Genomic DNA, 25,849 nt, shown 5'->3' on the forward strand with positions numbered 1-25,849 from the left:
ATTCCCCAGGCAGAACATAGCATTTAGTAGCCTTTTTTTAGTAGTAGCAATAATGACAGCATTGCGTCCATGATCTCTGCAAATTCCAGCAGTGGTCTCCTCTACACAAATGCACACTTTGCTGTCCGTTTCATCCACTCCCAGTACAAATAACCACAGAACAGGAATATAAAGGTTAACCTCATTTGATAAAAGATGCTGCTAAGATGCCAGTCAGGTGATCTCTCTTTCTGCTTATGCTGATCAGCACTCAAAAATGCAGCTCTTGCAAGGAATCTACATGAGTGGCAATTTGGACTAACAGCCAATTAGAGCCCCAAGAGCTCATTCTACATAGACTAAAACCCTCCCTAAACCTTCTTAGTTTGCATAGCAGGAGAAGCTATTGCAGGATTTGTTTCAAAGGTGCTGTGCTGCTGTGCCCAGAATTATGTTTGCTTTTTTTTTTTTTTTACTACAGTAAAAAGCAGATGGAGGCCTAGAGCTGCTAAGACAAGATCCCTAAGCTTGACAACCACATGGGGTGAGCTGCATACATCAAGAAAGTCTTTTACCAAAGGCATCTGTGTTAATTTCCGTCCCACAGAAAGGCAGAACACTAGAGGTTATTTTTGTTATATGGCCTCCAAGTTTCAAGTCCCACTCGCTTTGGATTTTGTAATGTTGAGAAATTCCAGATCTCCCATCAGGATTCAGCTGTGAAAAACAGAAACTGGAGGAACGTCCCCTTTCTTCTCTAAACTGCTAGTGTTTTCCAGAGATGTATCCTGTATCAATATTATCATTCTGATTGACATGAACGTATTGTAAACGCTAAGAACAGACATCAAGGGTATTATTTATGGCAAGAAACTGCTGACAAATCACATTTCAAATCAGATGCAAATATTCTATCAGTGAAGAGATGAGGAGAAAGCAGGAAAAAAAAACTTCTATTCATTCCAGTGACCCTAATTGCAGCTACAGTTATAAAATAGAAAATGCTTGAAGAATTAGAGGATGACAAGCAATTGGAGACTAACAGCAAAGACTGCAGGCTATGTTATTGTGTCTCACAAGCTCCTTCTTATCAGCCTATCTCTAACTGTTGATCCTTCAGTGCTCTTTTTAATTTCCATACATAGTAAGAAGATAGGTAAGACTCATAAACCAAATTCCCAGGTACATGAACAGCCATTAATGGAATATGTACGGAGACAAGAACTTGAAGATCCTCTGCCTGTCCTTCCTAGACTGCTTCATGATTAGTAATTACCTTTATAAGGTTTCAAACATAACACATTAGCATTAAAGGAGTGGACATGGCTAGACTGTAACTCAAGAGTGGTATGTTTTAATAAAAGATCAAAATACTCTCCTTGGCTGGTATCACTTTGGTAGAGACCATGCTATTGCAAGATGGATTGATAGCCAAACCAGTACTTAAATTTATAGTCAATATTCTTTACAATTAAACCCAGAACGTTTCTAAATATGAAACATAGTTCTGAGTCTCATCATTCTGTGCACTTTTTCTTATCAATGTAATTGTTTTTGTGAACAGTATAATTTTCTACTGGTATAGTTAAGCAATATAATCTGTAAAGGCACGTTTTACTGCTATCAGGGAAGTAAGCTATGACCAGTGTAAACACATTTTCATTATTACAGTTATAGGAAATCCAGAGCCTTGAAGGAGCTGTGGGCTCATGCAAGAGCAGTGGCCTTTTAGGTTGTCTGCACCGGTAAAGCTTAATGTTGGGCCACTGGAAGAAGAATTAGCTGTGTCGCACCCCTACACCTCTGGGCAGATACATATACGCAAGATAATTTCATCAGCAACTCATGGGATTTGTTCTATTGACCTGAGAAACCCAATAAAAATAAATTGCTTGTATAATTAAATATCTTTATAAGTGCTTTAAATCTAAAGTGTTTTTCATGATAGGCAGCTTGACATAAAGAAAATCTTTGGGACTGGATATATTTAGATACATAAAAGTGTGAGTAGACTTTTGATAACACTTCAGCTCCTGCCAGCTGGAAACATAGAACATCAAAATGTAAAGCAGTGTTAAAACTCAGTGAAATTCTGTATATGAAATCTCAATGACTACATACTGCTCTTCTACCTGCATCGCCTCACTGCACATTTTATGTAAAGTTTTATGAAGACACTGCAGTAAGTGAAACCGTATTACAACTGAACCTGACACGACATGTCGGAATGGGGCTGGACATCACACTAAAAAAGCTATTAACAAGATTGATCTGATTGATACAGAAATCAGACAGATGTAAGGAGCTGCCCAAACTAACTTGAAACATTACCTTCACTCTCCTTGTTGAAATGATATAGTCAGAGCAACAACTCAAACAATTAAAAGTGTATCAGCTGAAATTATAAATAGATGATGTCAAAAAGTCCCACAATAAAATTTCTTAAATTAAAAATTTACCTGATAACGTAAGTCCTAAAGGGTATAATGTGCTGCATGACAGCAGGGATGTGTAGCCATATTCTGATCTATAATGCAAAAACATAAATAAATAAAAATTTCATTAATGACGTTTAATGAGAATGGTAAAAAATGAAATATTGCTGGTACATTTGCATGTGCAACCCCACTTTAAAAAAAAGCTTTGTTGTTTTTAATTCAGCTTCAACTCTTTCAACTACTTAAATTTCATTTTCAGAACTGTTATCTAAGGAACGTTTCTATGACCTACAGACAGGAGTTGCATCTTTTCTTCTAGTCACTTGGAAAATATAAACTCTCTGTAAACAGTATCATAAATCCCAGATGTCTCATTTTTGTATTTTCTGTAGTTTCTTCCATAGGAAAAACTGCTCAGTCCTGTGGGGTTTCTCGTTCCTTCTTCTTTTAAAGTCTACAAGAAAGTAATTCCATTCTTTCTCTTCCTTGCAAATCTCTCCTAAGTCAAATCACTTTATTTCACTTGTGTTGATGGTTTGCTTCTTAGGGCTTATATATCCTATAAAATAAAATCATGCTTTATAACCAGTGATTAAGCACAGGTTTTTTACTATCATATTTGCATTCCCATATTTACCATTCTGCCTTTTACCATCTTTGCAAAACTATGCAGGAAGAAAATGTATGCAGAGAAGAAAACCCTGCAACAGCTAGTTAGCACCGCTGTGAGGAAGAGAGGACCAACCAAACTACTTACACAGGCAAACTCAGAAGTTCAATCTGCATTTCAAAAAGGAATGCTGAGCCTGTTAAACCTGTTACAGAAAGACAACTACATGCCAGGCAAGGGATCTAGCAGAGATGAAACATTAGCAGCTGTTACTACTACCCACATAATTTTAATCATGTGAGCACACAAATCTTGTGAATAGCTAACACCATCAGTCACTCAAAGCTGTCAGGTCAATTTACATCTCCATGTTTATACTTCAAAGAATGTTTAATCTTTGCAACTAATGCAATAAATTCTAGCTGAGGACTAAATTCTCACCAGGATTTTGCGAAATTCTGTACGAAGAAAATCTAAACTCTCCTTGCTGGGAGAGAAAAATACTAGGCTGTAGTAAAACTGTATCACCAACATTTATCTTAAACTTTTCTGGAATTAGCCAAACAATTTTACGAGTTCATTCTGAAAAAAGTATTTTCAGACTTATTTTTTACAATGCAACTAACACTACACAGTAACAATACTACCCTACTCTGCACGACAAACCAGCCAATTCTTCACATTGCATGGAAGACCACATTTGGAATAAGCTTCTGATCCAACTGGCAGTCTCAAGAAGAAAAAAATGCTAACATCCCAAAGATAGAAAGTGTAACTAGAAGATGCTTGTTCTAGAAACAGGAATTAAATAACATTTTGACAAGGAATTGCAAGGATGACAAGATACTGTTGTATAATTTGATTTTTAACATGATACATGCTCTTTTTCATGAGCAGTTTGAAACAGAAAAGCGAATATGTTTCTTCATAAAATAGAAGTAGGAAATATTTTTATAATTTTTTTTAATAACTTTCATTGTTCATAGTAATTTTCACTCTGTATTAATTCAAACTTCTAATGCCATTTCATACATCTGTATAATTGCATTATATACAACCTTCATCCTCAGAATTTAGATCATGGATAATTTCATGTTAGAGATGAAAACTTGATTTTCATCATGAACTCAAATATAAACATACTATTTAAATAAAATTACATGAAATAGCATATATAAAATGACAAAAATGACATATATAAAGTTACATTAAAAATTCGTAACTTCCATCATACTTTTTTTTTTTTTGCTTCCACCTGCTTTTAAGACAATTTATTGCATTTGCTCTGTTCTCAAGCTTCAGAGGTTTTTGGTTTCTTTTTTTTATTTGTTCTTTTCATAGGTAATTCATTTCTAAAAGGCAGTGCATCTCTCAACAGTTTTTACTTCTGACAAGTTTTTGAAGTTTCACGCAGTACAATTAAACCAACATTTTGGAAACCATCAGCATTATTTCAACTAATTCATATCCGCTGAGGGAGCAGTTAATCATCCACAAAACTGAACTGGTACAGAATGAAGCAATTAACAGGCTTTCTCAGTGAGGTTTAAACCCTCTACAGAACAAGCTGTAGGTCATTCGTTTCTCTGTCTGCTACTTTGGTATTTTTAGGAAGACCAACACATCAGGTAGTTAGTCCTGACGAGCAATGTTAGTTAGTTCCATGAGCAAATACCATGGAACATAAAATGTGGGAAGAAAGGAGGAACCAAGTATCTAACTAAAAAAGACAGCAAAGAAACAACCTAAGAAGGAACAGTCAGTCCTGCCACAATACAGGTTGCTAAGAAAGTATCTTGCAGAACTGCGAGCTGGAGAAAAACAAGAGTGCAAACCAGCCAACTCCCTGTGTGAAGTAAATTGCATTGTATTACATTTGCTGGCTTCATCGTTACAAACATTAGCTTGCCTGGCAAAGCCATTTACTCAAATGAGATTTGACGGATACAAAAATTTAAGGAAACATCTTTTCAATAATTTTAATGACCTCTATATAAAGAAGACACCAGTAATCACACACAAGTAGCTCAATTCCCCACAGTCTTTACTAATTTGTGGTAATGGTCTTCTCTTACATGCACCTGTAGAGTGAACTTAATGAGCTATTCACCCTCCTTTGTGGAAGAAACAAAGCAAATATTTTCCACACGCCTCTGCAGCCTTGTCTACGAGAAGTTGAATGTTAGCAAATGATTCTTTGACTTCAGTTCACTATTTCCAACTTCACCTATTCTACTTCCTGGAGCTTACTACTAAGCCTGACTTTTTAATGACAAATCAATTGGTTCATCCACACCACAATCTTTCTGAAAATATTTTTGAAACATTTATGGTAGTAGCTAAACAACTCATTCATCTCACAGGCTTTAAAATAAAATTCCAGCATGGATACTTCTAGGACTCTTTACAATAATGACTACTAAACTGCCATGCTCAAGAGTTAGTACAACTGTGAAAATGTATTTAAGAGTTGCTACATACTATGGTTCTGGCTTTACACACTGAGAACCAGTTAACAGTTGACACTGCAGAGCTGTTCACTGAGCTATTATTGACAGGGTCAGTCATAAATCTCACACTATGCATAAATCCCATAAACTCAAATGCATTGGGATAAAATCAAGTCAGATTAGCAGAGTTCATACTGAGATCACCAATTATTCCCCCCCCCCCCCCCCCCCCCCCGAAAAAAATACAACTTTGTGAATGCTTCTTTTTGTTTTATTGGAGTTTGGTATATCATTTCACAGACAATCAGAAACATTTATTAAAAAAATTGTATTCACCTAAATTGATATATGATATAAAAAGAAACAGGGAAAGAGAAACATTTACGTCAAAATTAGAAGCTTATGCACCATTACAGAGGTAGAGAAAAATAATGGGTTTATATATCAAAAAAATAAAGTGTATTTTGTCAAAAAAATTAGCAGTCTCATTCTGAACGAACAAACATTGTGTTTGCAAGTCAGAAGCACTGTTAACAAGTACACTGAGTGACACCTAAATGCGGGAAGTGGATGAATAAAGCACATTACACATAAAACATGTTCTTATACTTTCTGTAGTGAACTGACAGATAAAATCTAAAGAAAATGTTCTTTTAAAAACCATTTTCTTCTTAACTCACAGAGATCTACAAGCAAAGCCAGACAGAGTTCGAAAGAAAGATTCTAGTTGAATGGTAGAGGTTGAAGAAAAAGTACTTCAACTGGTTATGGTTTGGGTTGAACTTCATTTTATCTGGCAGGTTTAACCATAGCATTCATCTAAAATACCTGCAAGAGACAGCTAGATGTATTACCTAGAACAAAAGATAAATGCAAAGTTGCTAAGTGATTATCTGAAAGGAGAAACTTCGCAGGGAAATACTTTGGGTTATGGCGCATCACCAAGAATAAAGAAAATAAACAATTTATGTAGAGAAAAATAAAGACTTCAAAAAAGGACAAAGAAGAAAGGCAGATGCAGTTTATAAACATACACTGGTATAGGCTATCTAGGAAATGGGGTTTGCAGTCAGAATGCTTGTTGAAAAAAATGCTGGTGTGATAGGGAGCTGCCACTCATGATTCAGAACCGTTTTGCCCATTCTCACAAATTAAAACAGAAATCAGACATGCAAAAATGTTTGGTTCCATGGCCAAAATTTACTTCTAAACCAGAATAACCTACAAGGCCACACATTTTCAGCAGATTGATTAAGACTGCAGGCTGCACTGACAACAGCTAGAGATGGAAAACTCATCTTACTGTTACCATCATTATTATCATTGGATTATCACTCGAAAGCTCATCAGTTCATGCAGAAAGGGCCAGAAGATGATCCTATCTCCATAATTTAACATACAGAAGCCCTGCAACAGTCCTCCTGTTCAAGCTTACAAGAACAGAGCATATCATAGCCTTACTCATTTGCTCTCTGACCTACAAGCTAAGAACCATTACACTAAAAGGATCAGGAGCAAGGGATGTATATCACCATCACTAGCTTTATTTCAGTCACTGGTTCCCTCTACGCAAATATATTCCAGAAGTTATTTATAACAGCATCCTGGCTGGTCAGTGACAGCAATAAGGAAGGAGGGAAGATGTGTGGAAGGACAGACCTGATTTTAAATATTTAAAATTGCAAAAAAAGTCAAAATTAAACTAACTTAATCCAAGGCATAACAAACTATTGTTTTTCCTTTTCGTCCATATGTAACACCCACGAGACAGGTCATGACTTCACATTCTCACATTACCCTAAGTCTTCCTGTGTCCTCCTTCAGAGACTGTGCGTTTTATTTCTATTGTGATTCTCCTTCAAATCTCCATTAGAATCAATTTCTGCTAGTGAAAAACTGCTATTATTTCAAGATGGAGCAATGATGAAGGATATGAATTCTAAAACTCAGTGAAAAGAAAAGATAGTCACCTCTATGCTGCAAATGTATATAATGATATATAATCACAGGAAATTGAGAAGAAAAGAAATCCATCGGCTTTTCCTTTGTGCCTCATAGGAAACAGGTAAAAAGTTAGTATACCCTGAAGCTTAAAACATTTCCATGACAATTTCAAGGACAGAAATGACCTCTGACAACATTCTTATAAGTACTTTCTGGGGCTCTTACAACTTCTGTGTCTAGGTACAAACTTGCAAAACTACTTGTGTGCTTACAAGAGATCTATAGAGTTTGGATGATGAAATACTCAGTGGACCAGCAAACCTCACATTCCTAACAAAGAAAATCTTATAGTGTTTTTTTCCCTCCCCAGTCCTACAAAATTCTTCCAGACTTCAGTCCTTTTACTTTTTGTGTTTAACATTAAACAATTCAAAGGCGATACTTACATTAGATACCACTGTGATAAATGCATGTGCTATAAGAAACGGCAGCGTCTCAGGGGTTCCGTATTCAAAACAATCCTTCATGAGGGAAAGGCCATTTTTTCCACAAAACAGACAAACATAACGAAGCAAGTGCAATGGTACTTCTACGTCCTAGAAATATAAACAAACAAAAAGAATAATTTGAACAATCAATACTAGATCTATTCAGACACACAGAAAATTCGCAAGGTAGATTAGTGTAACACAAATCTATACAGAGGAGTGAACATGGCTATTTTAAGGTTCTAGGAAATATGCACCTTTTTAAAAATGGACAACTTACATTCATATCACAGAACGCCCCTAATATATTGCTTTCTTGAGCAGAAATATCCTGTTTAAAAAGAAAAAAAATAAAATTAACTGAAGCAACAGAAATACATTTATAGAACAAAAAACCACTGACTTTTAACAGATACTATAGTCAACTACCAGAAAAAAATGAATCCCCAGTTTACACAGAAGCTCTCAAGCTTTGCTGCACTTTTACACTGCAAAACATACTTTTCCAGGCCACCGTTTTACCTTTATTAGTATGTATTTGTAAGTACACAAATATACTCTCAGGATAAAATGTCAGCAGTGGCTTTCAATGGCTGGATCAACAGATTATTCTTCAACCCCACCCCACTTCACATCACCAATTTTTTCAACCAAATACTGCAGAGGGGATGGCTGCACCCCAGCCTGAGAATTACAGATCAGAACCAATCTAGGTGTTTCTGAATGCAATTTCTACATAAAGATGAGACATATATCCAAACATCTGAATTTAGATGAAATACAGGATGTTCTACAATCCTACATTTAATGACTTAAGGGCCTAAACTGTTGGATTATTCATTTCCATCAGAATATTAGAATTCTTTGCCTTCAACTACTATATTCTTTTACATAAAACAAATCACATCATATAAAATAAGTGTCTTATAGACTTTACAGGTTTAAGCTAACGAAAGAGGAAGAAGGAATTGTATCACCCTATCAATCTGTTACCTATTCACTGCAGCAATAAAATTATTTTCTATATGTACTAAACTGAAAAGGGTCTGGAAAAATAGATTTTCTTTTTAACGTTCACAACATCCACTCGTTGGGCAGTATAAAGCAGGAATTTTCTTTATTGGGGTTGTAACATATATTGTATGTATCTCGCATATGGCTGGGGGCAAAAGAGCACTGAAGATCACATAAAATGTGACTGTAAAACCCCAACATTGCCATGGATACTTGCAGGTAGTTGCAGCACACATTCTTCTCCTTCCCATCCCTCCATGCCAAACAACCAGTTCTCATAGTCACAAATCAAATGTGAGCTTAACATTAAGTTTTTAAATGAAGTTTCCTGAATATATTTCAAATAGCTGTGTAGGAGTAAGCTTCTTAAAACTGCATCAGAGGATACTAGAGCCAAGCAGTTTTGGATGGATTAAGTGTGATACAAACATTTTGAATTATTCAATATGCTCATATTATAGCTAAGCATTTATTTTCTTTTTTCTTCTGCTGAACTCGAAGTCATGCCTGAACTCGTGACACTCTAACAGTTATTTTTAAAACAGCTTTTGAAAGCCAGTAGGTGGTTATGTTTTCAAGTAGCAAGAGAAGGTGTTTAGCACTCTGCTCACGAAAACTGCAGAAATTGTGTGAGAAATTTCATTAGTCTTCTTGAATAAAATAGAGACTTCTTGTAGAGTGAACTACAGTTCTTAGAATGCAGAAATCAAAAACTCATGGAGGTCTGTTGCACGAATCCTGCAAAGCTTACTAAAAGTGTTGCAGTTGAGAGACTGAATCTGGAAATGTGACTTCTGTTCTTGCAGACGTGAAACAGAACAGAGACTGAGAATCCCTTAAGATCAGGTTTACAAGGAAATAATAGAATTCCTCATGGGAATCTAATGTGGCATTAAAAAACACCATCACTTCAGGAGAGCTTATAGCAGCTGTGCAGTACCTAAAGGGAGCCTACAAGAAAGCTGAAGAAGGACTTTTGACAAGGGCATGTAGGGATAGGACAAGGGGGAACGGCTTTAGCTTGAGAGACAGTAGGTTTAGATTAGATATTAGGAAGAAATTCTTCACTGTGAGGGTGGTGAGACACTGGAACAGGTCACCCAGAGAAGCTGTAGCTGCCCCATCCCTGGAAGTGCTCAACACCAGGCTGGATGGGGCTTTCAGCAACCTGGTCCGGTGGAGGCCCATGGCAGGGGAGTGGGAACTAGATAATCTTTAGGGTCCCTTTCAAACTAAACCATTCTGTGATTCTATGATGAAATGTACTAGTTGACGTCTGAGATGGACACAGTCTTGGTGGAGGGCACTTGATTAAGAGTGATCTTCCAAGAGAGAAGCAGAGATGGCAAGATTCCAAAGAATCAAGGACTACAGCTACAGAGACCTGAACAACTGATTTTTTTTTTCCTCTTTCATTTCATCCTCTGTCAAAAACTGCTAAATAGTTGGGTAACTTTTCAGATTCATTGCTCATTCTCAGACAGGGCAAAGTTCAGGAGCACACTCTACATCGCTTCTTTCTCTACAGGATTTTAAGAGTTTCTATTTTCTAGATTTTTTTTTCCCCTGTGAAGTGTCCATTCTAGCTAGGTATTACACTTGCTGCACCAATAATGAAAAAAATAGTCTTAAACTACCTGTATGCAAGATCTCTTAAAAAGATATCCCATACATTTAAAAAAATTAAAATTAACTAATTCCAAAGTATGAACACTTCTTAAAAAAAAACCCACCACAAACAACCACATTTATAAACATATTTTGAGCTAATTTTGTTTAGAATGAAAAATAGACACAAAGGCCCCTCTCTCTGGGCACCAAAAATATTGGCAGATTTCAACAGAAGGAGATGGTGTGTTTCCAGATGTTATCTTTCCAGATTTTGTTTCAATATTTATGTCCTGAAGGGGGCTGACATCCAAGTGATTGCAACTGATTGTGCCGTTTTAGAAATCCTAACTTAGTAGAAAGACATTTTTCATGAGGCTTCTCATCAGTGTAAGGAAAGTTGAGACAAACATTCTGTCTATACAGACTCATATTCATTCTGCACAAGTCAAGACTGTATACTTGATTTACTTCCACATGATGCAGTTCCACTGTCCTTGTATATAGCATATTTCTGTGACATTTCTGCCCTCTGCCAGGCCACTTGTTTAAGGTAGCTTCTGCTGTCAAGAGTACACAAGCCCTTCTGACTACCAGCCAGGCTTCCATGGTCTCTACTCCCTCACTTCAGAAATGCTGTAAGGGACAAGGGTAACTTTTTGCTGGTATCATTTAAGGAGAGAATCTATAGGATCATATAAAAGCAAGACACCCTTTTGACTACCAACAAATGTTGCTTTGCTGTTCATTTCCATCCAACTTCATGAACTCCTAAACCAGGGAAGACCTCTTTTGCATTAATGTTTTTCTTCTCCACTAGATGGTCAAGTGTAGAATGGCTTTGGCAAGCACCTGATAAAGAGGATTAGACTTCAAGACTTGTCTGCTTCATTAAAAACAAAGATCTTGGAAGTGTATACAGAGCAAAGGTTAACACTAATAATAACTGCTCATCGTTACCAGAAGGTAATAATACCATGTGAAAACCTTACATTGGTCATTTCTAGGCAAAGTGAAACCTTACTGGATGTGATGACTCAATGAAATTGTATAAATTCATCTCAAGAATCTCGAACAAGTAATTTCTGGAGTTAGTGTGTGGAAACTGTGAGTCTGTTTTGCATCAGAAAATTTCCCTTTTTTCCAGGGCAAAAGAAATGCTTAGAGGGAGAGGGAAAGTTACACCAGCTTCTCGCAACAAATTCTTGGCATATTTGGTCTGTTCAGGAATCTGTTTAGCTCAGACATACAGATGATACACTCAAAGTGGGGATTTTCATTTTATGATCCCTTGAGGACTGAGTCCAAGACTGATTTAAAACAAAGTGCTCCCATTACTGGGACTAATAACTTGTCTTAATTCAACTAAGATGTATTCTAGACTATTCTAGAAATCCAAAACTAAATTCTAAACCTCAGTAAATGAGTTAACTCGTGGTAGAAGAAAGTTTTGACATGAAAATACCTAATATTACTACTGTAGAACAGCAGAACCCTAGTGCTTCCTAATTACAGAAAATCTCAGTTGGTGAAAAAAAATGATTGATGCTGGGACTTTTCAAATGCAAGCAAAAATCTCCCCCCAAAAAAGGAAATAAGCGCACAACAAATATGGCAGGCTGGCGTACCTCTGTAATCCATACCTAGAAACAGAAAGAGTCTAGCAGAAAAGTAAAAAACTCTGCCCTCGCTTGTCTGCACCTCAGGAAAAGTGTTTCACCATCTCAGATTCCCTTTAAGTTATGTTTTTAGGAGAGTTAACTAAAGTATTCAATAATTCAAATGATACATGCCAGCGTGATATATATCAGTACGTCTAGAGTGATAGCCAGTCACAGTACAGCAACCTCCATCATATCTGCGTCCAAATCACTTTATAGCTGCACATCAAGTGAAAAAGAAATCCCACCAAGCACTTTGAGATTTTCTTTTTATCATTTGGAAGTGAAATTGAAAGAGAAGAAAAAAAGAATACATAAAATTGTCATTTAAAAGAAGCAAGTGTGCTTACACATAGACAAGCTGTTCCAGAATTGTTCATTGCATATTCCTAAGAAGCTAGTTTCAGTAGGCATCCCACGGGAGTACAAAAGATAAATCACTTAAGTAGTCATTGATTTATTTTTTTTTAACTGACAAGATAGATCTACCCTCTACAGCTCCTACTTGCAGAGGCTGAACTACAGATTTATTTATGTATGGTGAAAGTTTAAAAGGCAGGCCAAAATGAATGATGGGGAACACGAAATCCAAAAATGCTAAATTTGCCTCATTTCTCTATACACACAGAGTTGTAAAACAACCTCTTAACTTATGCCCATATGTTTTGGAACAAGACAAGAAACCAAAATCCAGCCCACCCAAAAAACGCACTATGTTGCAGATTTTAACCAGATTTATTGTCAGATATGGCAGGATTCATTCAACAAGGATTGATTTTATCTTGTGATGACCCTAGCATATATAACCAAAATTATATATATAAGTTGGTATCTTCTCATTTTGGACTTAAGTTTGCTTTATAAACTTAACCACTCAGAGCTCCAACAGAACTCCCAAAACTCTCTAAAGATAAAAACACTGGGTTAACTGCAATTTAATTCTCTGCTTTGACTTTCTCAAAGGTCGTTGGATAGAAGCTTTTTTTGTATAGCTAAATATAGACCTTCTTTGCATACAAATATTGTATAAGAACTGTTTATTTGTTATTAGACTACCACAAGTTAGATCACAATCCAACCTTTCCAAGAGCTGCATTGTTCCAACCAGGAAATGCTAACATCATCATATTTATTTCAGAAACTGAATTAAACATTGCAGGACTTTTGCAAATTTTTGATTTATGTTTTCTTTAGAAAAAAAGTATGGAAAATGTGAATGGTAGCCACAACAAATGTCACAGAGCAGAATCAGCACCGTTAAAACAAAGCTACTTGTGTAGAGCTCAGTTGTTATTCCAGTCAATTAAACAGTTGTTCTAACAAGTTTGGTCTCGCACAAATTTTAGTTTATGAAACTTTGCTTCTAGAGCCACAGATTGTAATGAAAAGAAATTAGGAAACTACTAATGGGTTACCTTCTGGAAGAAAGGCTTCGCTATAGTCCCCTTTTTGCCTTCCTGTTATTTAAACAGTACAATAATTCAGTGTACAGTTCCATCCAACACTTATCAATATATTACCTATAACGATTAAGCATATTTTAAAGAAAGTTTAAGAGTACCTGTCATTTAAAAAGTTTCTCTGAAAAGTTCTACTGAAGTTCAACAGGAGAGCTGAATTTGCCCACCCTGTGTGAAAGCAACTAGCACCAAACATACACAGCCTACTCATTAATGAGAACAAATAACCTTTCACAAGATAAATAAATATAAAGATAAGGTATACCTCTATTGTGGGATGAGTGTTATGCTTATAAGCAGTGTACAGAGGAAACTGAATCTGAAAGATTTTTGCCACACACAGCAACAACTTTTCCTTCTCATCAGTGCTCCATAAGCTAAAAGCATCAGTGTTCTTTGCAGGCTCCTCCTCTGTCAGGATACAAGTTCTTGCAGAATCTAATTTTTTCTCTATAGATTTTTGTCGTTCTCCATTTTCCTCTTCATGAGACTCTCTTTCTACGTTCAGGGGCTCATCAGCATGATTACTCTGATCTTGCCATGTCGAATCTATATTAATAGTGCAATGCTTACAGAGCTGGTCCCGCAGAGCTTGAACTTGGGCAATCACTAAGTTGATAAGCGCACATACTACTTGGTTAAAGATCTCCAAATGTTTATACTCCTTGAAACAGCACAGACATTGTCTGTAAGAAAACAGAAAAAAATAAAAATAAAAATTCCTGAAGTAGCTAAAATCAGAACAGATAACTGCCCAAAAAACCTCTTCGCTTTAAAACATTCTAAACAAAATATTTGACAAACCTGTTACAAGTAAGGAAATACAAATGAAACAGACTACCCAGCAGCAAGTGAGAGTCATAAGGCCTTCCTTGAACTCTGTGAACATCCCATTACTTCCAAATGCTTACCAAAACCATGAAGCCCCTGTTATTGTTTAGCAGCTGCCACTGTGAGTAAAATATACAAAAGAAATCTTAGGGGCAAGGTCACCATACTACTAAAGCAGCAATGTGCTTCAGTATGTTCCTGAATTCATTTCCTCGTCTGTTTTTTTCTGTCAATATTTACTGCAATAAACCACCTGACATGTTTGTCAGCTGTGTAAGAACTAATTATTTTTAAATCAACAGGGCTGCAAAATAATTTTATTTTCAACTGGTATTTAAGCTGACCTTCTTTTACCTGCATTTAGATAGAAACCCCATGCACATCAGTACCCTTTATCTGTATGGAGAAAAGTGGTATCAAGTATCTTCATTACTTTCTTCACTTTGTAGGCTCAGAGATTATTCCTCTGAATATCTACCAACATACTGTAGACTGAAAAGAACAAGGGGAAAACTATATACCGTCCCTTTATCAATATAATAAGAAAAATCAATCAAATCATAGTTAGAAAACCGTAATATAGCTCTAGTTGCTGGCAAGGATAACTATGTATGTCAAAGAGATTCTGGGTGCATAACCCCCCCAAGCCAGATACCCTAGAACCCACTGTCTAGGAACATTTGCTTCTCGCATACAAACAAGCAACCTCCTCATTCTGAACAAAAGCTGGAAGGATCCCCTAGAAGTATCTAAATCCTGCAGAACATAGAGACACAAGCAAGGGTGCTTTGATGAAGACTAACATTAAAGGCTACAGGCTCGTAACAGAGTGTTTTGAGGCGGACTCAGCTCTTTCTCACTCAAATCTCTACTAAACAATGTAACTGCTATGTAAACTGGTAGCTGTCTTGCAGCAGAGACCTTTCTCCTGTTAGATGGAGAACAACGGACTCCAGTCCATGACTAGAGGTCTCAGATACTAAAATAATACAAAAAATTACACATACCATTTCTGAAAGAAATCAGCAGGCAAAAGATAGGGCAAGAATTCATTGATAAGAAATGCTTAAAAAATACTTTTGCAAAGCATAGCATTTAAGCTAGAAACTGGCCTTAATAAACTATAATTTGCAAGAGACAGAGAATTCAGAACTATGACAGGTAGAGGGTGCTGCCTCTCTTGATGGAATACAAACATGCCCTTGAGCTACAGCTCTTAAAGCATATACATTCTGAATACAGGTATCTTTTTTCAGTGGGTTAGACAGAAAGATAACAATCAGCATTGCCTAATTCCAGCACAGATACAGCAATGGAAGCATCTAAAACCTTCTGTTCCATCTATGCAGGAAGAAAAATCCTTTTAATATTGTGTAAGTGGACTGAAAAAGAGATTCTTGTGATTTAGTTGTAAATGTATTTTCATATTAGCAAATGACAACAACTAATTGCAGGCAAACCCAAGTATATCCTCAAGCATTTATCCTTGGGGTAAAACTATGTAAAATAGGTCCATCACTCATGCCTACAAATTAATACCCCACTTGCCTGTAACAAATTATTTTCAATTTCAATAATAATGAAAACGAAGTCTGGGGAATACTTCTCACAGATCTCTATTCGAACGCCAATCTATATTGGATGTTTCTCCACTGGGCAAAGGCATGTTTTTTCTTCCAAATAAGAGGTATGTGCAAAACCTTGAAGTCTTCATGTATCTGAATGTGTTCACAGGAAGAAGAGCTCCACCAAAAATTAACGATCCACAAAAAAAAAGTCTGTGCTACAAGTATGAGGGCTTTGAATGTAACAATTGCCAGTAGAAAACTGAAATGGAAACACTACATGCAGATGGAAGAAAAAGGTATTCTTCAAGCCGAGTTGTCCACCAATCTTCTGAAGGAAAGCAGAGATTTAGACTACAGGTAACAAAATCAGAAGTCATCCTTAAGGAAAGCCTCAAGCACAAAACAACAGGCAGAACTCTCCAAGCCCGTAAGTAGAAACAGGACATGACGCTAAATGCAAAGTAAAACTCCTTCCTGTGGTCTCTTTGCTAGACTGCTTTGAATAGGTTAAGGACTGTTTTCCATACTCTTCTATAGTATGCAACCATACATATGGATGGTAAAAAGAAACCAGAGAAAATAAAGAGTTAAACGTTATCCAGTCTTTATTCTTCCTTCAGGTTGGATTTGCCAGGTATAGCTGTTGAACAGAACATGAAACTCGAAACAGCTGATGACCTGGAAAACAACTGGGTTGTAATTGTTCTCAGACAACTGGATCTAGGACTTGTCAAGAAATGACTGAATTTTGGCTTCTGTTGCTGCTGTTTATTTTGATTTAGAACTCCTTCTCTGGGTCTAACAGCATATTGCAGAAGATAGTTTATTTCCTTTGAGTGCCTTCTTCGGGCAGAATGAGGAAGAAGAGGATTCTGCTTCTGCAGGTATCCAAAATGTGACATTCCTTTTTTTACTTTTGGAGTCTTCTAAATACCAGAATAATGTTTCCAATTTATTCTCTATGCTTTTCCCAGTACTTCTTACAAATCAGTTTGGTCTTGTAACCACTACCGAACACCAAATTCCAAACCTTCTTACAGCAGATTCTTTCTAAAAACTAATATCCATACAATTCTTTGCACTAGAAAAAAGCAAGTAGCTGTGAGGTAAGCAAAATAGCAGATATCATGACAACAACAGTAATTTAAATAATATATTAAAAGCAATAATGTAGTTGATTTAAGACAACCATGTGCAAAGGATTATCTTTATCAGTTTAGTGGCTATGGGCTGTCATCATTCATCACCTTGACTCAGAGTATTAGGACACAGAAAAATTTAATATGATGGTCCCATTCAGAGCGATCTTTTCTTAAATTCTTCTTACCCTACCCTGCCTCCACAGAAGGTAGTCAGAAAATGTCATGTTAAAGCAGCAATACACATTATTTGTTGTTGCAATATAGCTACTTGCTACACAATTATTACAGCATCCACAATGCCAATCAGATTCAAAATATGCTTTGCCCGAAGGGCACTGGGTAACATGTTTAGTTTTATTGTATAAGTCAGTAAAGTGTCCTTTACTCTCCCAAGTATCACTTAACTATATATTAATAACCTGCCTATTTTAATTCACTCTATTGTAGTTTTTAAGGGGAAGCTACAGTTGAGATCCAGCATCATCGACACTCAATCTCAATTCAAAATTACCTTTGTGTCCAGGAATTGATGTAAGCAAATATCTTGAGGGCATGTTCCTTTCTGAGCTGCAACCCATCAGCACCTTCAATGTCTGATACTAAAGGAAACAAAAACATAAACATATTAGCAGCAAAAAAAAGGCCTGTGCAACCACTTTAGTTTGATTAGAAATTATCATTGACAGCATGCAAAATAAAAAATATATTTTGCAAATATATTTTCATATTGGAAACTGAAGTCGTCAACAAAATCTACATACTTTTTGCTTGAGTAAATAGAGGTAAGGTTTAGATGCAACTAACTTGAAAACAGAAACAGCACAGTATTCCTGAATACTGTTGTGAAATTAGCAATTGAGAACAGCCCCTTCTTCTAACCCTATTTTTATGAAATACTTTTTTATAAGCTTCACTGGGAACTACTGATCGAAGTGTGCTTTCAAATATGAACCTTCTTCAACAATTTTACTCATCAACCAGGCACTTCCCCTCTCTTCCTCCCAGATTTTAAAAGGCTGCATTTTGACATGACCATGAGACCTTAACTTCCTTTTCCTGACCAGATAATGGGGGGGGGGGGGGGGGGGGGGGGGGCGGGGGCGGAGGTGGGAGGAACAAACAAACATTGTCACAAAACTGTCAAGAACAACATGCAGTGTAGTATAAAGCTATTTCTGACTAGCTAAGTTTATTATTATGACTTTCAAATATAGACATGTCTATACTGACATTGAACCATACTGAATCACCAATTGGCAAAATAATAAGCCTTACCACATTTATTACAGCTGGAAACCAGAACAGTTATGTACTAAATTCAAAACCCAAACACTTCCATGAGGTAGTATTATCAATTGTCCCACTTTCATCTAAAAAAATCCTTATACACTCCAGTCAGCCAAACATCAGTAATAGTCCACATCTCCATTTACTCATCAAAGGATTATATATTAAGACAATGGATTCTGTCTACTGGCCACAAACCTTTCCCCAACTCTCAATACACAATTCCCTTTTCCTCCTTATTCGAATTTCCGTACACTTCTACATTTGTCTAATTGCTAACACAAATTGAGAATGCCAGCATTCCTTTTAAGCTGACCATTTCATTTATAGGAAAAGTAAGTATTCATTTCCACATTTCACATGATATTTCAAGTATTACATGCTCACAAATCTACTTCACAAGCAAGCTTTGTAGGAAAGGTTCTCCAACAAAAGCAAGCTCTTCAGAATCCCTACCTCAACCTCTCTTCCAGCCTCAGCCTTGCAAGGTCCTAGATGATCTATCAATACAGGTTTCCGAAAACCAAAGCTAATGGAAGTCTGCTGGCACAGATCACAAAGTAAAGTTCAGAAGAACACCACTTCAGAGAATAATCACACAAACAAATACTTATGACTTCTTCAAATTAATGACATTACATATGCACATACATATATATTTTCATATATATGCACATGTACAAATACAAAAATACGCAAAAAGCAACCTCTCAGTAGGATACCATTAAATTTTAAAAACTGGTTTTTTGTCTCACTCCTAGAAGGCTTTAAAGACCCCTACATAACACTGGACCAAGCACAAAACTGACAAGCAGACCAAAAGATGGGTATCACTTGATACTACTTTTTATTTTAAACACCACAGATTACCATGACACTTGACTCTCTTATGGCCAAAGCACAGTGCTGACGAAACCAGCAACTCTGTCAAACAATTAAGTCAAGCTTACCACAAAAGACAAATCCTGAACTACTAACAGCACCTAAAAAAAAAATTTTGCCCGGCATAAAAGATTTATAAAACCTTTGCTTTCCAAATTTTGTAAGCACTGTTTCATTAAGAGCAATTCCTTCAAACTTGACACAAAGACTTTTGACAGTAATTTAGTAGCAACAAACCTACTTCTAACTTGTAGGATCTCACATACACATTTATAAAAATTCCTTCATCCCTACATTGCCCTACTTAAAACCCACACACTCTAACAAATAGGACAGTAACTCCTAACTTCCAGAGCAGCCTTTTTACTGCAATAGTTTGAAACACTCCCAGATTTCCCTCTATGAGATCAGGAAAAACTGAAGAACTGAAAGTTAAGTAAACTGGTCCCTTAAAAGCTACAATTTCCACGTAAAGAGTACAGAACATTGAAGTTAGGGGAATCCCAAAGCTTATGCTCCACGTCAAAAAAAGGGATAGGGGGGGAGGTTGCACTAGTTGGAGAAACCCCTTATTTTCGTGTTTATGCGTTCTACATCTCACACGTAGACCAACTTCAACTGGCCTTAGTTATTAATTATTGCTTATTAATATAGTGGCTACACACACAAATTTTCCTTTTGTTGTCTGTACCTAGAAATAGTATCGTTCTTGTTCCTGAAGATACTCAGGGAGGTCAAAAGAGGAGCAACCACACTGAGGCCGCACTTTTCCACTGAGCTGACCTAAGTCTCTGCAACTTCCAAAAGGGGTAGCAACACATATGGCTGGGCTTCTTCTATGGGACCTTAGCTGAGGCTCTCTCTTTTGCTCCTTAGCAGAAACTGTGTTTTTCAGTTCAGCTGATTTATGTCCTCACAACCAAAATTTAAATCTTAGGCTTTTGAGTTCCTGTCTTATTCTGGGTATCAACTTTGTGGATACTCTTGATTTACAGCACCTCTCTTTAGAGATGCATACAGCCACAACTGGTTATGAAGCCTTTCTAATATTTTTTGAATTGAAAAAAGTACACACAGAAAAGCAATAGGAACAAATGCACTTATCATTCCTGCATGTTTGTTGACTTCAGTCAGTTCTGTAAGGACTCCCTTGCTGCATAGGATTTCACTTCCAACTGATGATGTGTGTGTCTCCTTTCAAACTAGTTTTCTTCTGTCTTGGACAGGCCAGTAGTTAAAACGGACTCATTCACTCGTAAATAAAGCAAGTCCTTTTATTTTCTCCCATGTTCGAGCATCTTGCATGCCTTAGATCCTCCTTCATCTGCTATCTCCCCGATCTCTCACACTCCCAGTGTTTCAAATCCAGCAGTAACAATCATGTCAAAACTTTTTGAAAAACCTTTCCTGTGACAATCTTCCTTCTTGCAAATGGATTTGGTGGGTCACTTCCCCCTAGTTGCATACCAAAGTCAGTGAATCTCACAGGATGCAATAAGGCATACTGTATGCTCTAAGAGCATCCAAAGTACAGTGTGCTCATGTGCTCTTATCAATAAGAATTGATAGTATGTGCTCCAGAGCTTTATAGCCAGTCATTCCATGATCTACTAGTATCTCTCTCAACAGTGGCACTCAATCCTAGGCTCAGCTCCTTTGCCTCCTGTCTCCAGTGGCCGGTTCTTTCACCAGGCACTCACAAGCCAGCAGTGTCAGAAACGTCTTTCCTAATAGACTCCTGAGCTCTCTGGGCTCAGCTGTCTTCTCCTTAAGTTTGCTCAAGTACATTTTTCTTCTCAGTTTAAGCCTCTTAGACCTTCTTGCCCTCCAGTCTTTCCTTTTCCCTCTTACTTTACACACACACAAACACCTTTGCCCTGTGCTAGATCCAATTTCAAAAATCAATATAACTCAGTTCAAGACCACACTTCTACCGGCATCTGTAGCCAATGCATTGCGACGACCATTAGTGCTCCTGCAGGAACCCAGAGTGCCAGAGTGGGAGCTAAGCAAATCCAACTTAACAATCTAACCAAAAACTATCCATGTTTTTGTTGGCTTTGTAAGCCATTGAATACTCGGAGTAGCAGGCATGTAAGCAGCGGGGGGGCTGCGAAGGAAAGCGTGAGGAGCATGAGGCTGAGAGAAGTAAACACCTTTGTAGTGACTACAGAAGTAAAATTGCCCTGCCCCATCTGGAGTAACTTCAGACTAGTGCTGCTCCCCTACAGGCGAAGAAACTGAAGATACGGTTACTATTAGAGTAGGAGAAAAAAAAGAGGATGTTGAAGGCCTTAAACAGATCCATCCAAGACAGAACTAGCCAGCAGAAAGAAGAAAGACTAGTATATAGGTAAATTCCAGCTAAACAGGTAGAAGATTAACTCTATCCCAACCAAAACCAGCATAATAATCAACAAATGCAATGTAGGAAATGGGGTCTTTCTGCATACTTGCAATCTCATTTCACTGGATCTTTACAGGACAGTTTACGGATCCTTTTGTCACAGTAACCCCATATATGAAAGAGTCGAGCTGCTTAACAAAATGAAAGTAACAATTAATTGCTTGATTTTTTAGTATCTTCTAGTATGTAAGTTTGCAGATGTTCTTCAAAAAACAAAAAAATAAGACAGACTTAGAATGCAATTGTATATTGAAGTAGCTGACAAGAAGCCAAAACACACTATGGTCAAAGTAAACATTTAAAACATTTCAGATAAAAGACTATTTCTTTGCTTTTTCACCAGTCTCCCATTTTACCTGGCTAGCTTTAAATGAAAACTTGGGTAATTTACCTAATCTTCCACAAAAGGGTGATATGCTAAAAGTGTATTATAGTACCAGAAACAACACTATCTCCCAAGCTACGGGGAAAAAAAAAAAAAAAAACCACAACCACCTACTAATAAGGCTACTAAACCAAGAAAATTACAGAAGATGAAAAAAATATAAATCAACTGCAAAAGGAGGCAATATAATTTCAACTGTGAACAAACAAAGCTCAGTCATAAGTGCATTTTTAGCAAGAACTTCGGAGCTAGAGGAACAGACTGTAATTAGACCTCAAGGACAACTATCATGCTAGACTTGTGAGGAGTATCTTGTACCCAAAGGTCACTTATCACACTAAGCACAAAATCAAATGGCAAGTAAAAATAATAATTTCTAGAAGTATACTTTCTCTGCTTTCAGAAACATAATATAGTAAAAAGTAAGTACTAGAAAACTCTTTAATATATAATTTCTACATATTCAAAACTGTAACAAGGTAGAGTTGCATGGAGATTCTGCTCCCTCCCCCTCCTCCCCCAAGCCTCATCTGATATCAGCTTCTCATGGGAAACACTAGATCACTTTCAAAATGGACATTATTCTCAGAAATTGTTCCCTGATACAGACTAAATAGAGGTAACAAGAGCCAAACACTAAACGAAATAGTATTAGGGACAGTAACACTAATCTGAGAAGAAATATATACATAATCTGTGTAAGTACCATTGTTCACACTATTTTTTTATGAATTGAAGGTTTTTTTGTTTCTGATCAATAGGAAGTAAGATGATAGCCAGAGTTTAGCATCTCCCATTCCCTTTCTACTTTCATCTATCAGAATTGCTCCTTTTTTATTATACAGAATTCATGATTGCCTTAGATTGATTCACCAGAGTTCTTCCAGACATTTACAAAGCCATCTCTGACAAGTATCTAGCAGGACAGCATCAACTTGAAGTTCAACAGCCAGAGTTCAAGTGTCCAAGCTCCCCTACAACTTACCAGTGAAGAAAAAAAGCGCCTTCTTTCCACTCCTCAGCCTCCATAAAACAAAAGCACCCCAAAACACTGACTAGATACGCATAATCAAAGGGTGTTGAAACACTACTGTAGAATGTATTATCAAATAAAAAAGTTAAATCTTCAGTAATAGAAACTGGGTTCAAATGCCAGGTTAACATAGCAAAAAATCAGATCTGTACCCCAAAATACTGTTGTAATAACGTTCTATAATCGTATGGTTAAGGTGCTTCTGAGTGGTTTTATGCTACCCTTTATGATACCAAGTTGCCAATGCCCTCATCGTACCACTACAGTACAGCATTATGGGTAACTATACCTGCTTCTATCCCACAACACACCTGAATTAATTTGAAGTCTAAATCAAAATCCAAATTTCTTGTATTATAAATATTCCAACTTGGTAAATTTACTGCTTTCCTGCAAGCTTTTGACTACAAACATACAGATTAAAAAGCAAATATTACAGAGACAACAGAATAGCTTAAAGACAGGTATTACCAACCCTTTTAAACTCTCATTTCCTTAGAAAAATGAACCGTGATCACATTACTGGCTTCTGTCAGACACTTAAAAGCAATTTCAACAAATCTGACAAAGGTTTGCGAGTCTAAACAATACTGTATACTTTCAAATGGAAACACAAAAAGTACTCAGAAGAGTAAGGAAAAAGCAGTTATAACTGGTTCCGCAACTATCCCCAAAATCAGTCATCTGCTGGTTATTCAGCACCTGCATAATTTCTTATAGCCGCCATGAGATCCAAAGAGCCTGAAGAGTTTTGTATCAGTATTCCAATGCATAGCATAGTTACACAACTAGGAGTAGCACAAGCCTTGGTATGTTCGTCAGCTATACAGCACTTTTAAGATACAACTTCACCAGAACAGGGCACATCAGCTGATCTTGGGTAATTTCCACCTTTATATATCTCCCCATTTCCCTGCAAACACCCCCGAGTTCTTGCTCTTTGAATCTCTACATTTCCCCTTCCATCCTATCTCCATCACCCTCTCCAGTAAACACCTATTTTCCTTTTACTATAATATGCTAATGCAGTCCAGAGCAAAACAGCAGAAGCTGACTCTGAAATGCTGTATGAAATTTAAGAACTGTCATCTTTCAAAAGTGATGCCATCCCAAAATTTTCAGCATGCTAGGTCATGATTGCTTTGGGTTAAAATGCCCCCTTTAGAATGGCCATAGACATCTACCTCAGCCCACAACTGTCCTTATTAAAAGCATTTGATGACTTTCACCTTCCCAAAGAGAACATGCCACAGCAACTGCTTCCAAGGAAAACAGTTCCACATGAAATTATTTTAAATGTGGCCAAATCTCAATTATCAGTTCATAATTTACCCAGAACGCTGGAGTTGGTTCTACCCAGAACTACCCAGCTGAATTATAATCTAAATAAACTCTCAGACATACCGTCACAAACACAAAATACAACTGTGCTATTTCATTTACCAGTTCAGGTCCAGAAGCAAGACTGCAACTTTCAGACAAAGCAAAGCTTAAGTTATTATGCCATGTAAACTTTCACTGCTCCCAGTTAGCCAGAAGTTTCAATGTTTACAAATACTGAATCCATGCATACTATCTAGTGGCAGAAATTTGATCTGGACTAGGTGGGAATGTAAAATACACAATTCAGCTTGGGTTATGCCGACAGCAGAACAAGCAGCAGCATCACATCCAGCACAGCAGCATGGATACAGAGAAGCATAAGACTACCCAAGAAACATTTCAGGAGCAGAATGAGCTTCTATCAGTTAAATACTGTGTAACACAGGTATGCCTTTTTTGATCAAACACTTGTAGGAAATGGTGCAAGATCAGCTTGTGAATGGAATAAAACGGGCCAAACCGCATATTGCTCTGGCATTGCTGGCCCAAGAAGACCCAGCAGAAATCTCAGTATTGTCCTTTTCAACCCCCCAGCTTCTGAAAGGGCTTGCTGACCTTCACACCGCACAAAGCCTGCTCAAGATCAGTATGATGTCCAGGCCATTGCATTGCCATGGAAGCCTGAGCAAAAGTACCGCCAGGCTGCTGCTCCACCACAGGTGAGCCTGGGTCCAGCAGGGTTTATCAGCTCAGTTCCAAAGTTACTCATGACTAACAGAAGGCATCTATGAAAAGATCTATGCCTTCTGCTAACTTGGCATTTTCAGCAGCAAAAATATTGCAGTCCTCCCTCTCCAGGGAAAGGCAAGTTACATATTACTAAGTAAAACCACCTATAATGCACTTTCAAAGCATTTGTGCCATTCGCTGGAGTTAAAATAAATAAAATAGTAGTAGTCTAATTTCAGAGTCCTATTTTAACTCAGTACTGTAAATCATCTTTGACTCCAAGATAAGACATCACAATTCTGGGAAGACTTTGTTTTCAACTTTTATATGAAGTTATTTTTCCTCTTTTAATTAAAAAAAAAAGGCTCAATTTAAGCAGTATTTCCATACAATCAAGTCTGCTTGACACCACCAAAACTTACACTAGATGCAGAGAGTCAGGCTGCCCATCATAATATTTTGACAACAGCCACTACAAGTTTCTTAAGGAATCAATTCAGGATTGGACAAGCACTGCATAAAACCAGAACTTCCTAGCACGCCTCTAATTACCCCAAGGTAAATTTAAAAGCTAGGGCTGACACTGTCAATGCCACAACTATTGCTCTGA

At 37.1% G+C, this 25,849-nt stretch overlaps 1 protein-coding gene across 9 annotated transcripts in view; it reads right to left on the reverse strand.

The window, feature by feature from the left end:
- USP34 (ubiquitin specific peptidase 34) overlaps window positions 1-25,849 on the reverse strand; it is a 137,059-nt gene that overhangs the window by 99,926 nt on the left and 11,284 nt on the right. For 6 of the 9 annotated variants that reach the window (XM_055816222.1, XM_055816224.1, XM_055816228.1 and 3 more), the window contains exons 2-7: window positions 17,705-17,792; window positions 13,918-14,338; window positions 13,608-13,649; window positions 8,190-8,240; window positions 7,868-8,017; window positions 2,439-2,506 (exon numbers count right to left, since the gene is read on the reverse strand). In XM_055816222.1, the coding sequence (XP_055672197.1) occupies window positions 2,439-2,506; window positions 7,868-8,017; window positions 8,190-8,240; window positions 13,608-13,649; window positions 13,918-14,338; window positions 17,705-17,792 (820 nt within the window). The remainder of the gene's footprint in view (window positions 1-2,438; window positions 2,507-7,867; window positions 8,018-8,189; window positions 8,241-13,607; window positions 13,650-13,917; window positions 14,339-17,704; window positions 17,793-25,849) is intronic. The other 3 variants (XM_055816227.1, XM_055816223.1, XM_055816230.1) reach the window with 1 other exon arrangement.

Source organism: Falco peregrinus, chromosome 11, assembly GCF_023634155.1.
Source record: "Falco peregrinus isolate bFalPer1 chromosome 11, bFalPer1.pri, whole genome shotgun sequence".
Taxonomy (NCBI): Eukaryota; Metazoa; Chordata; class Aves; order Falconiformes; family Falconidae; genus Falco; species Falco peregrinus.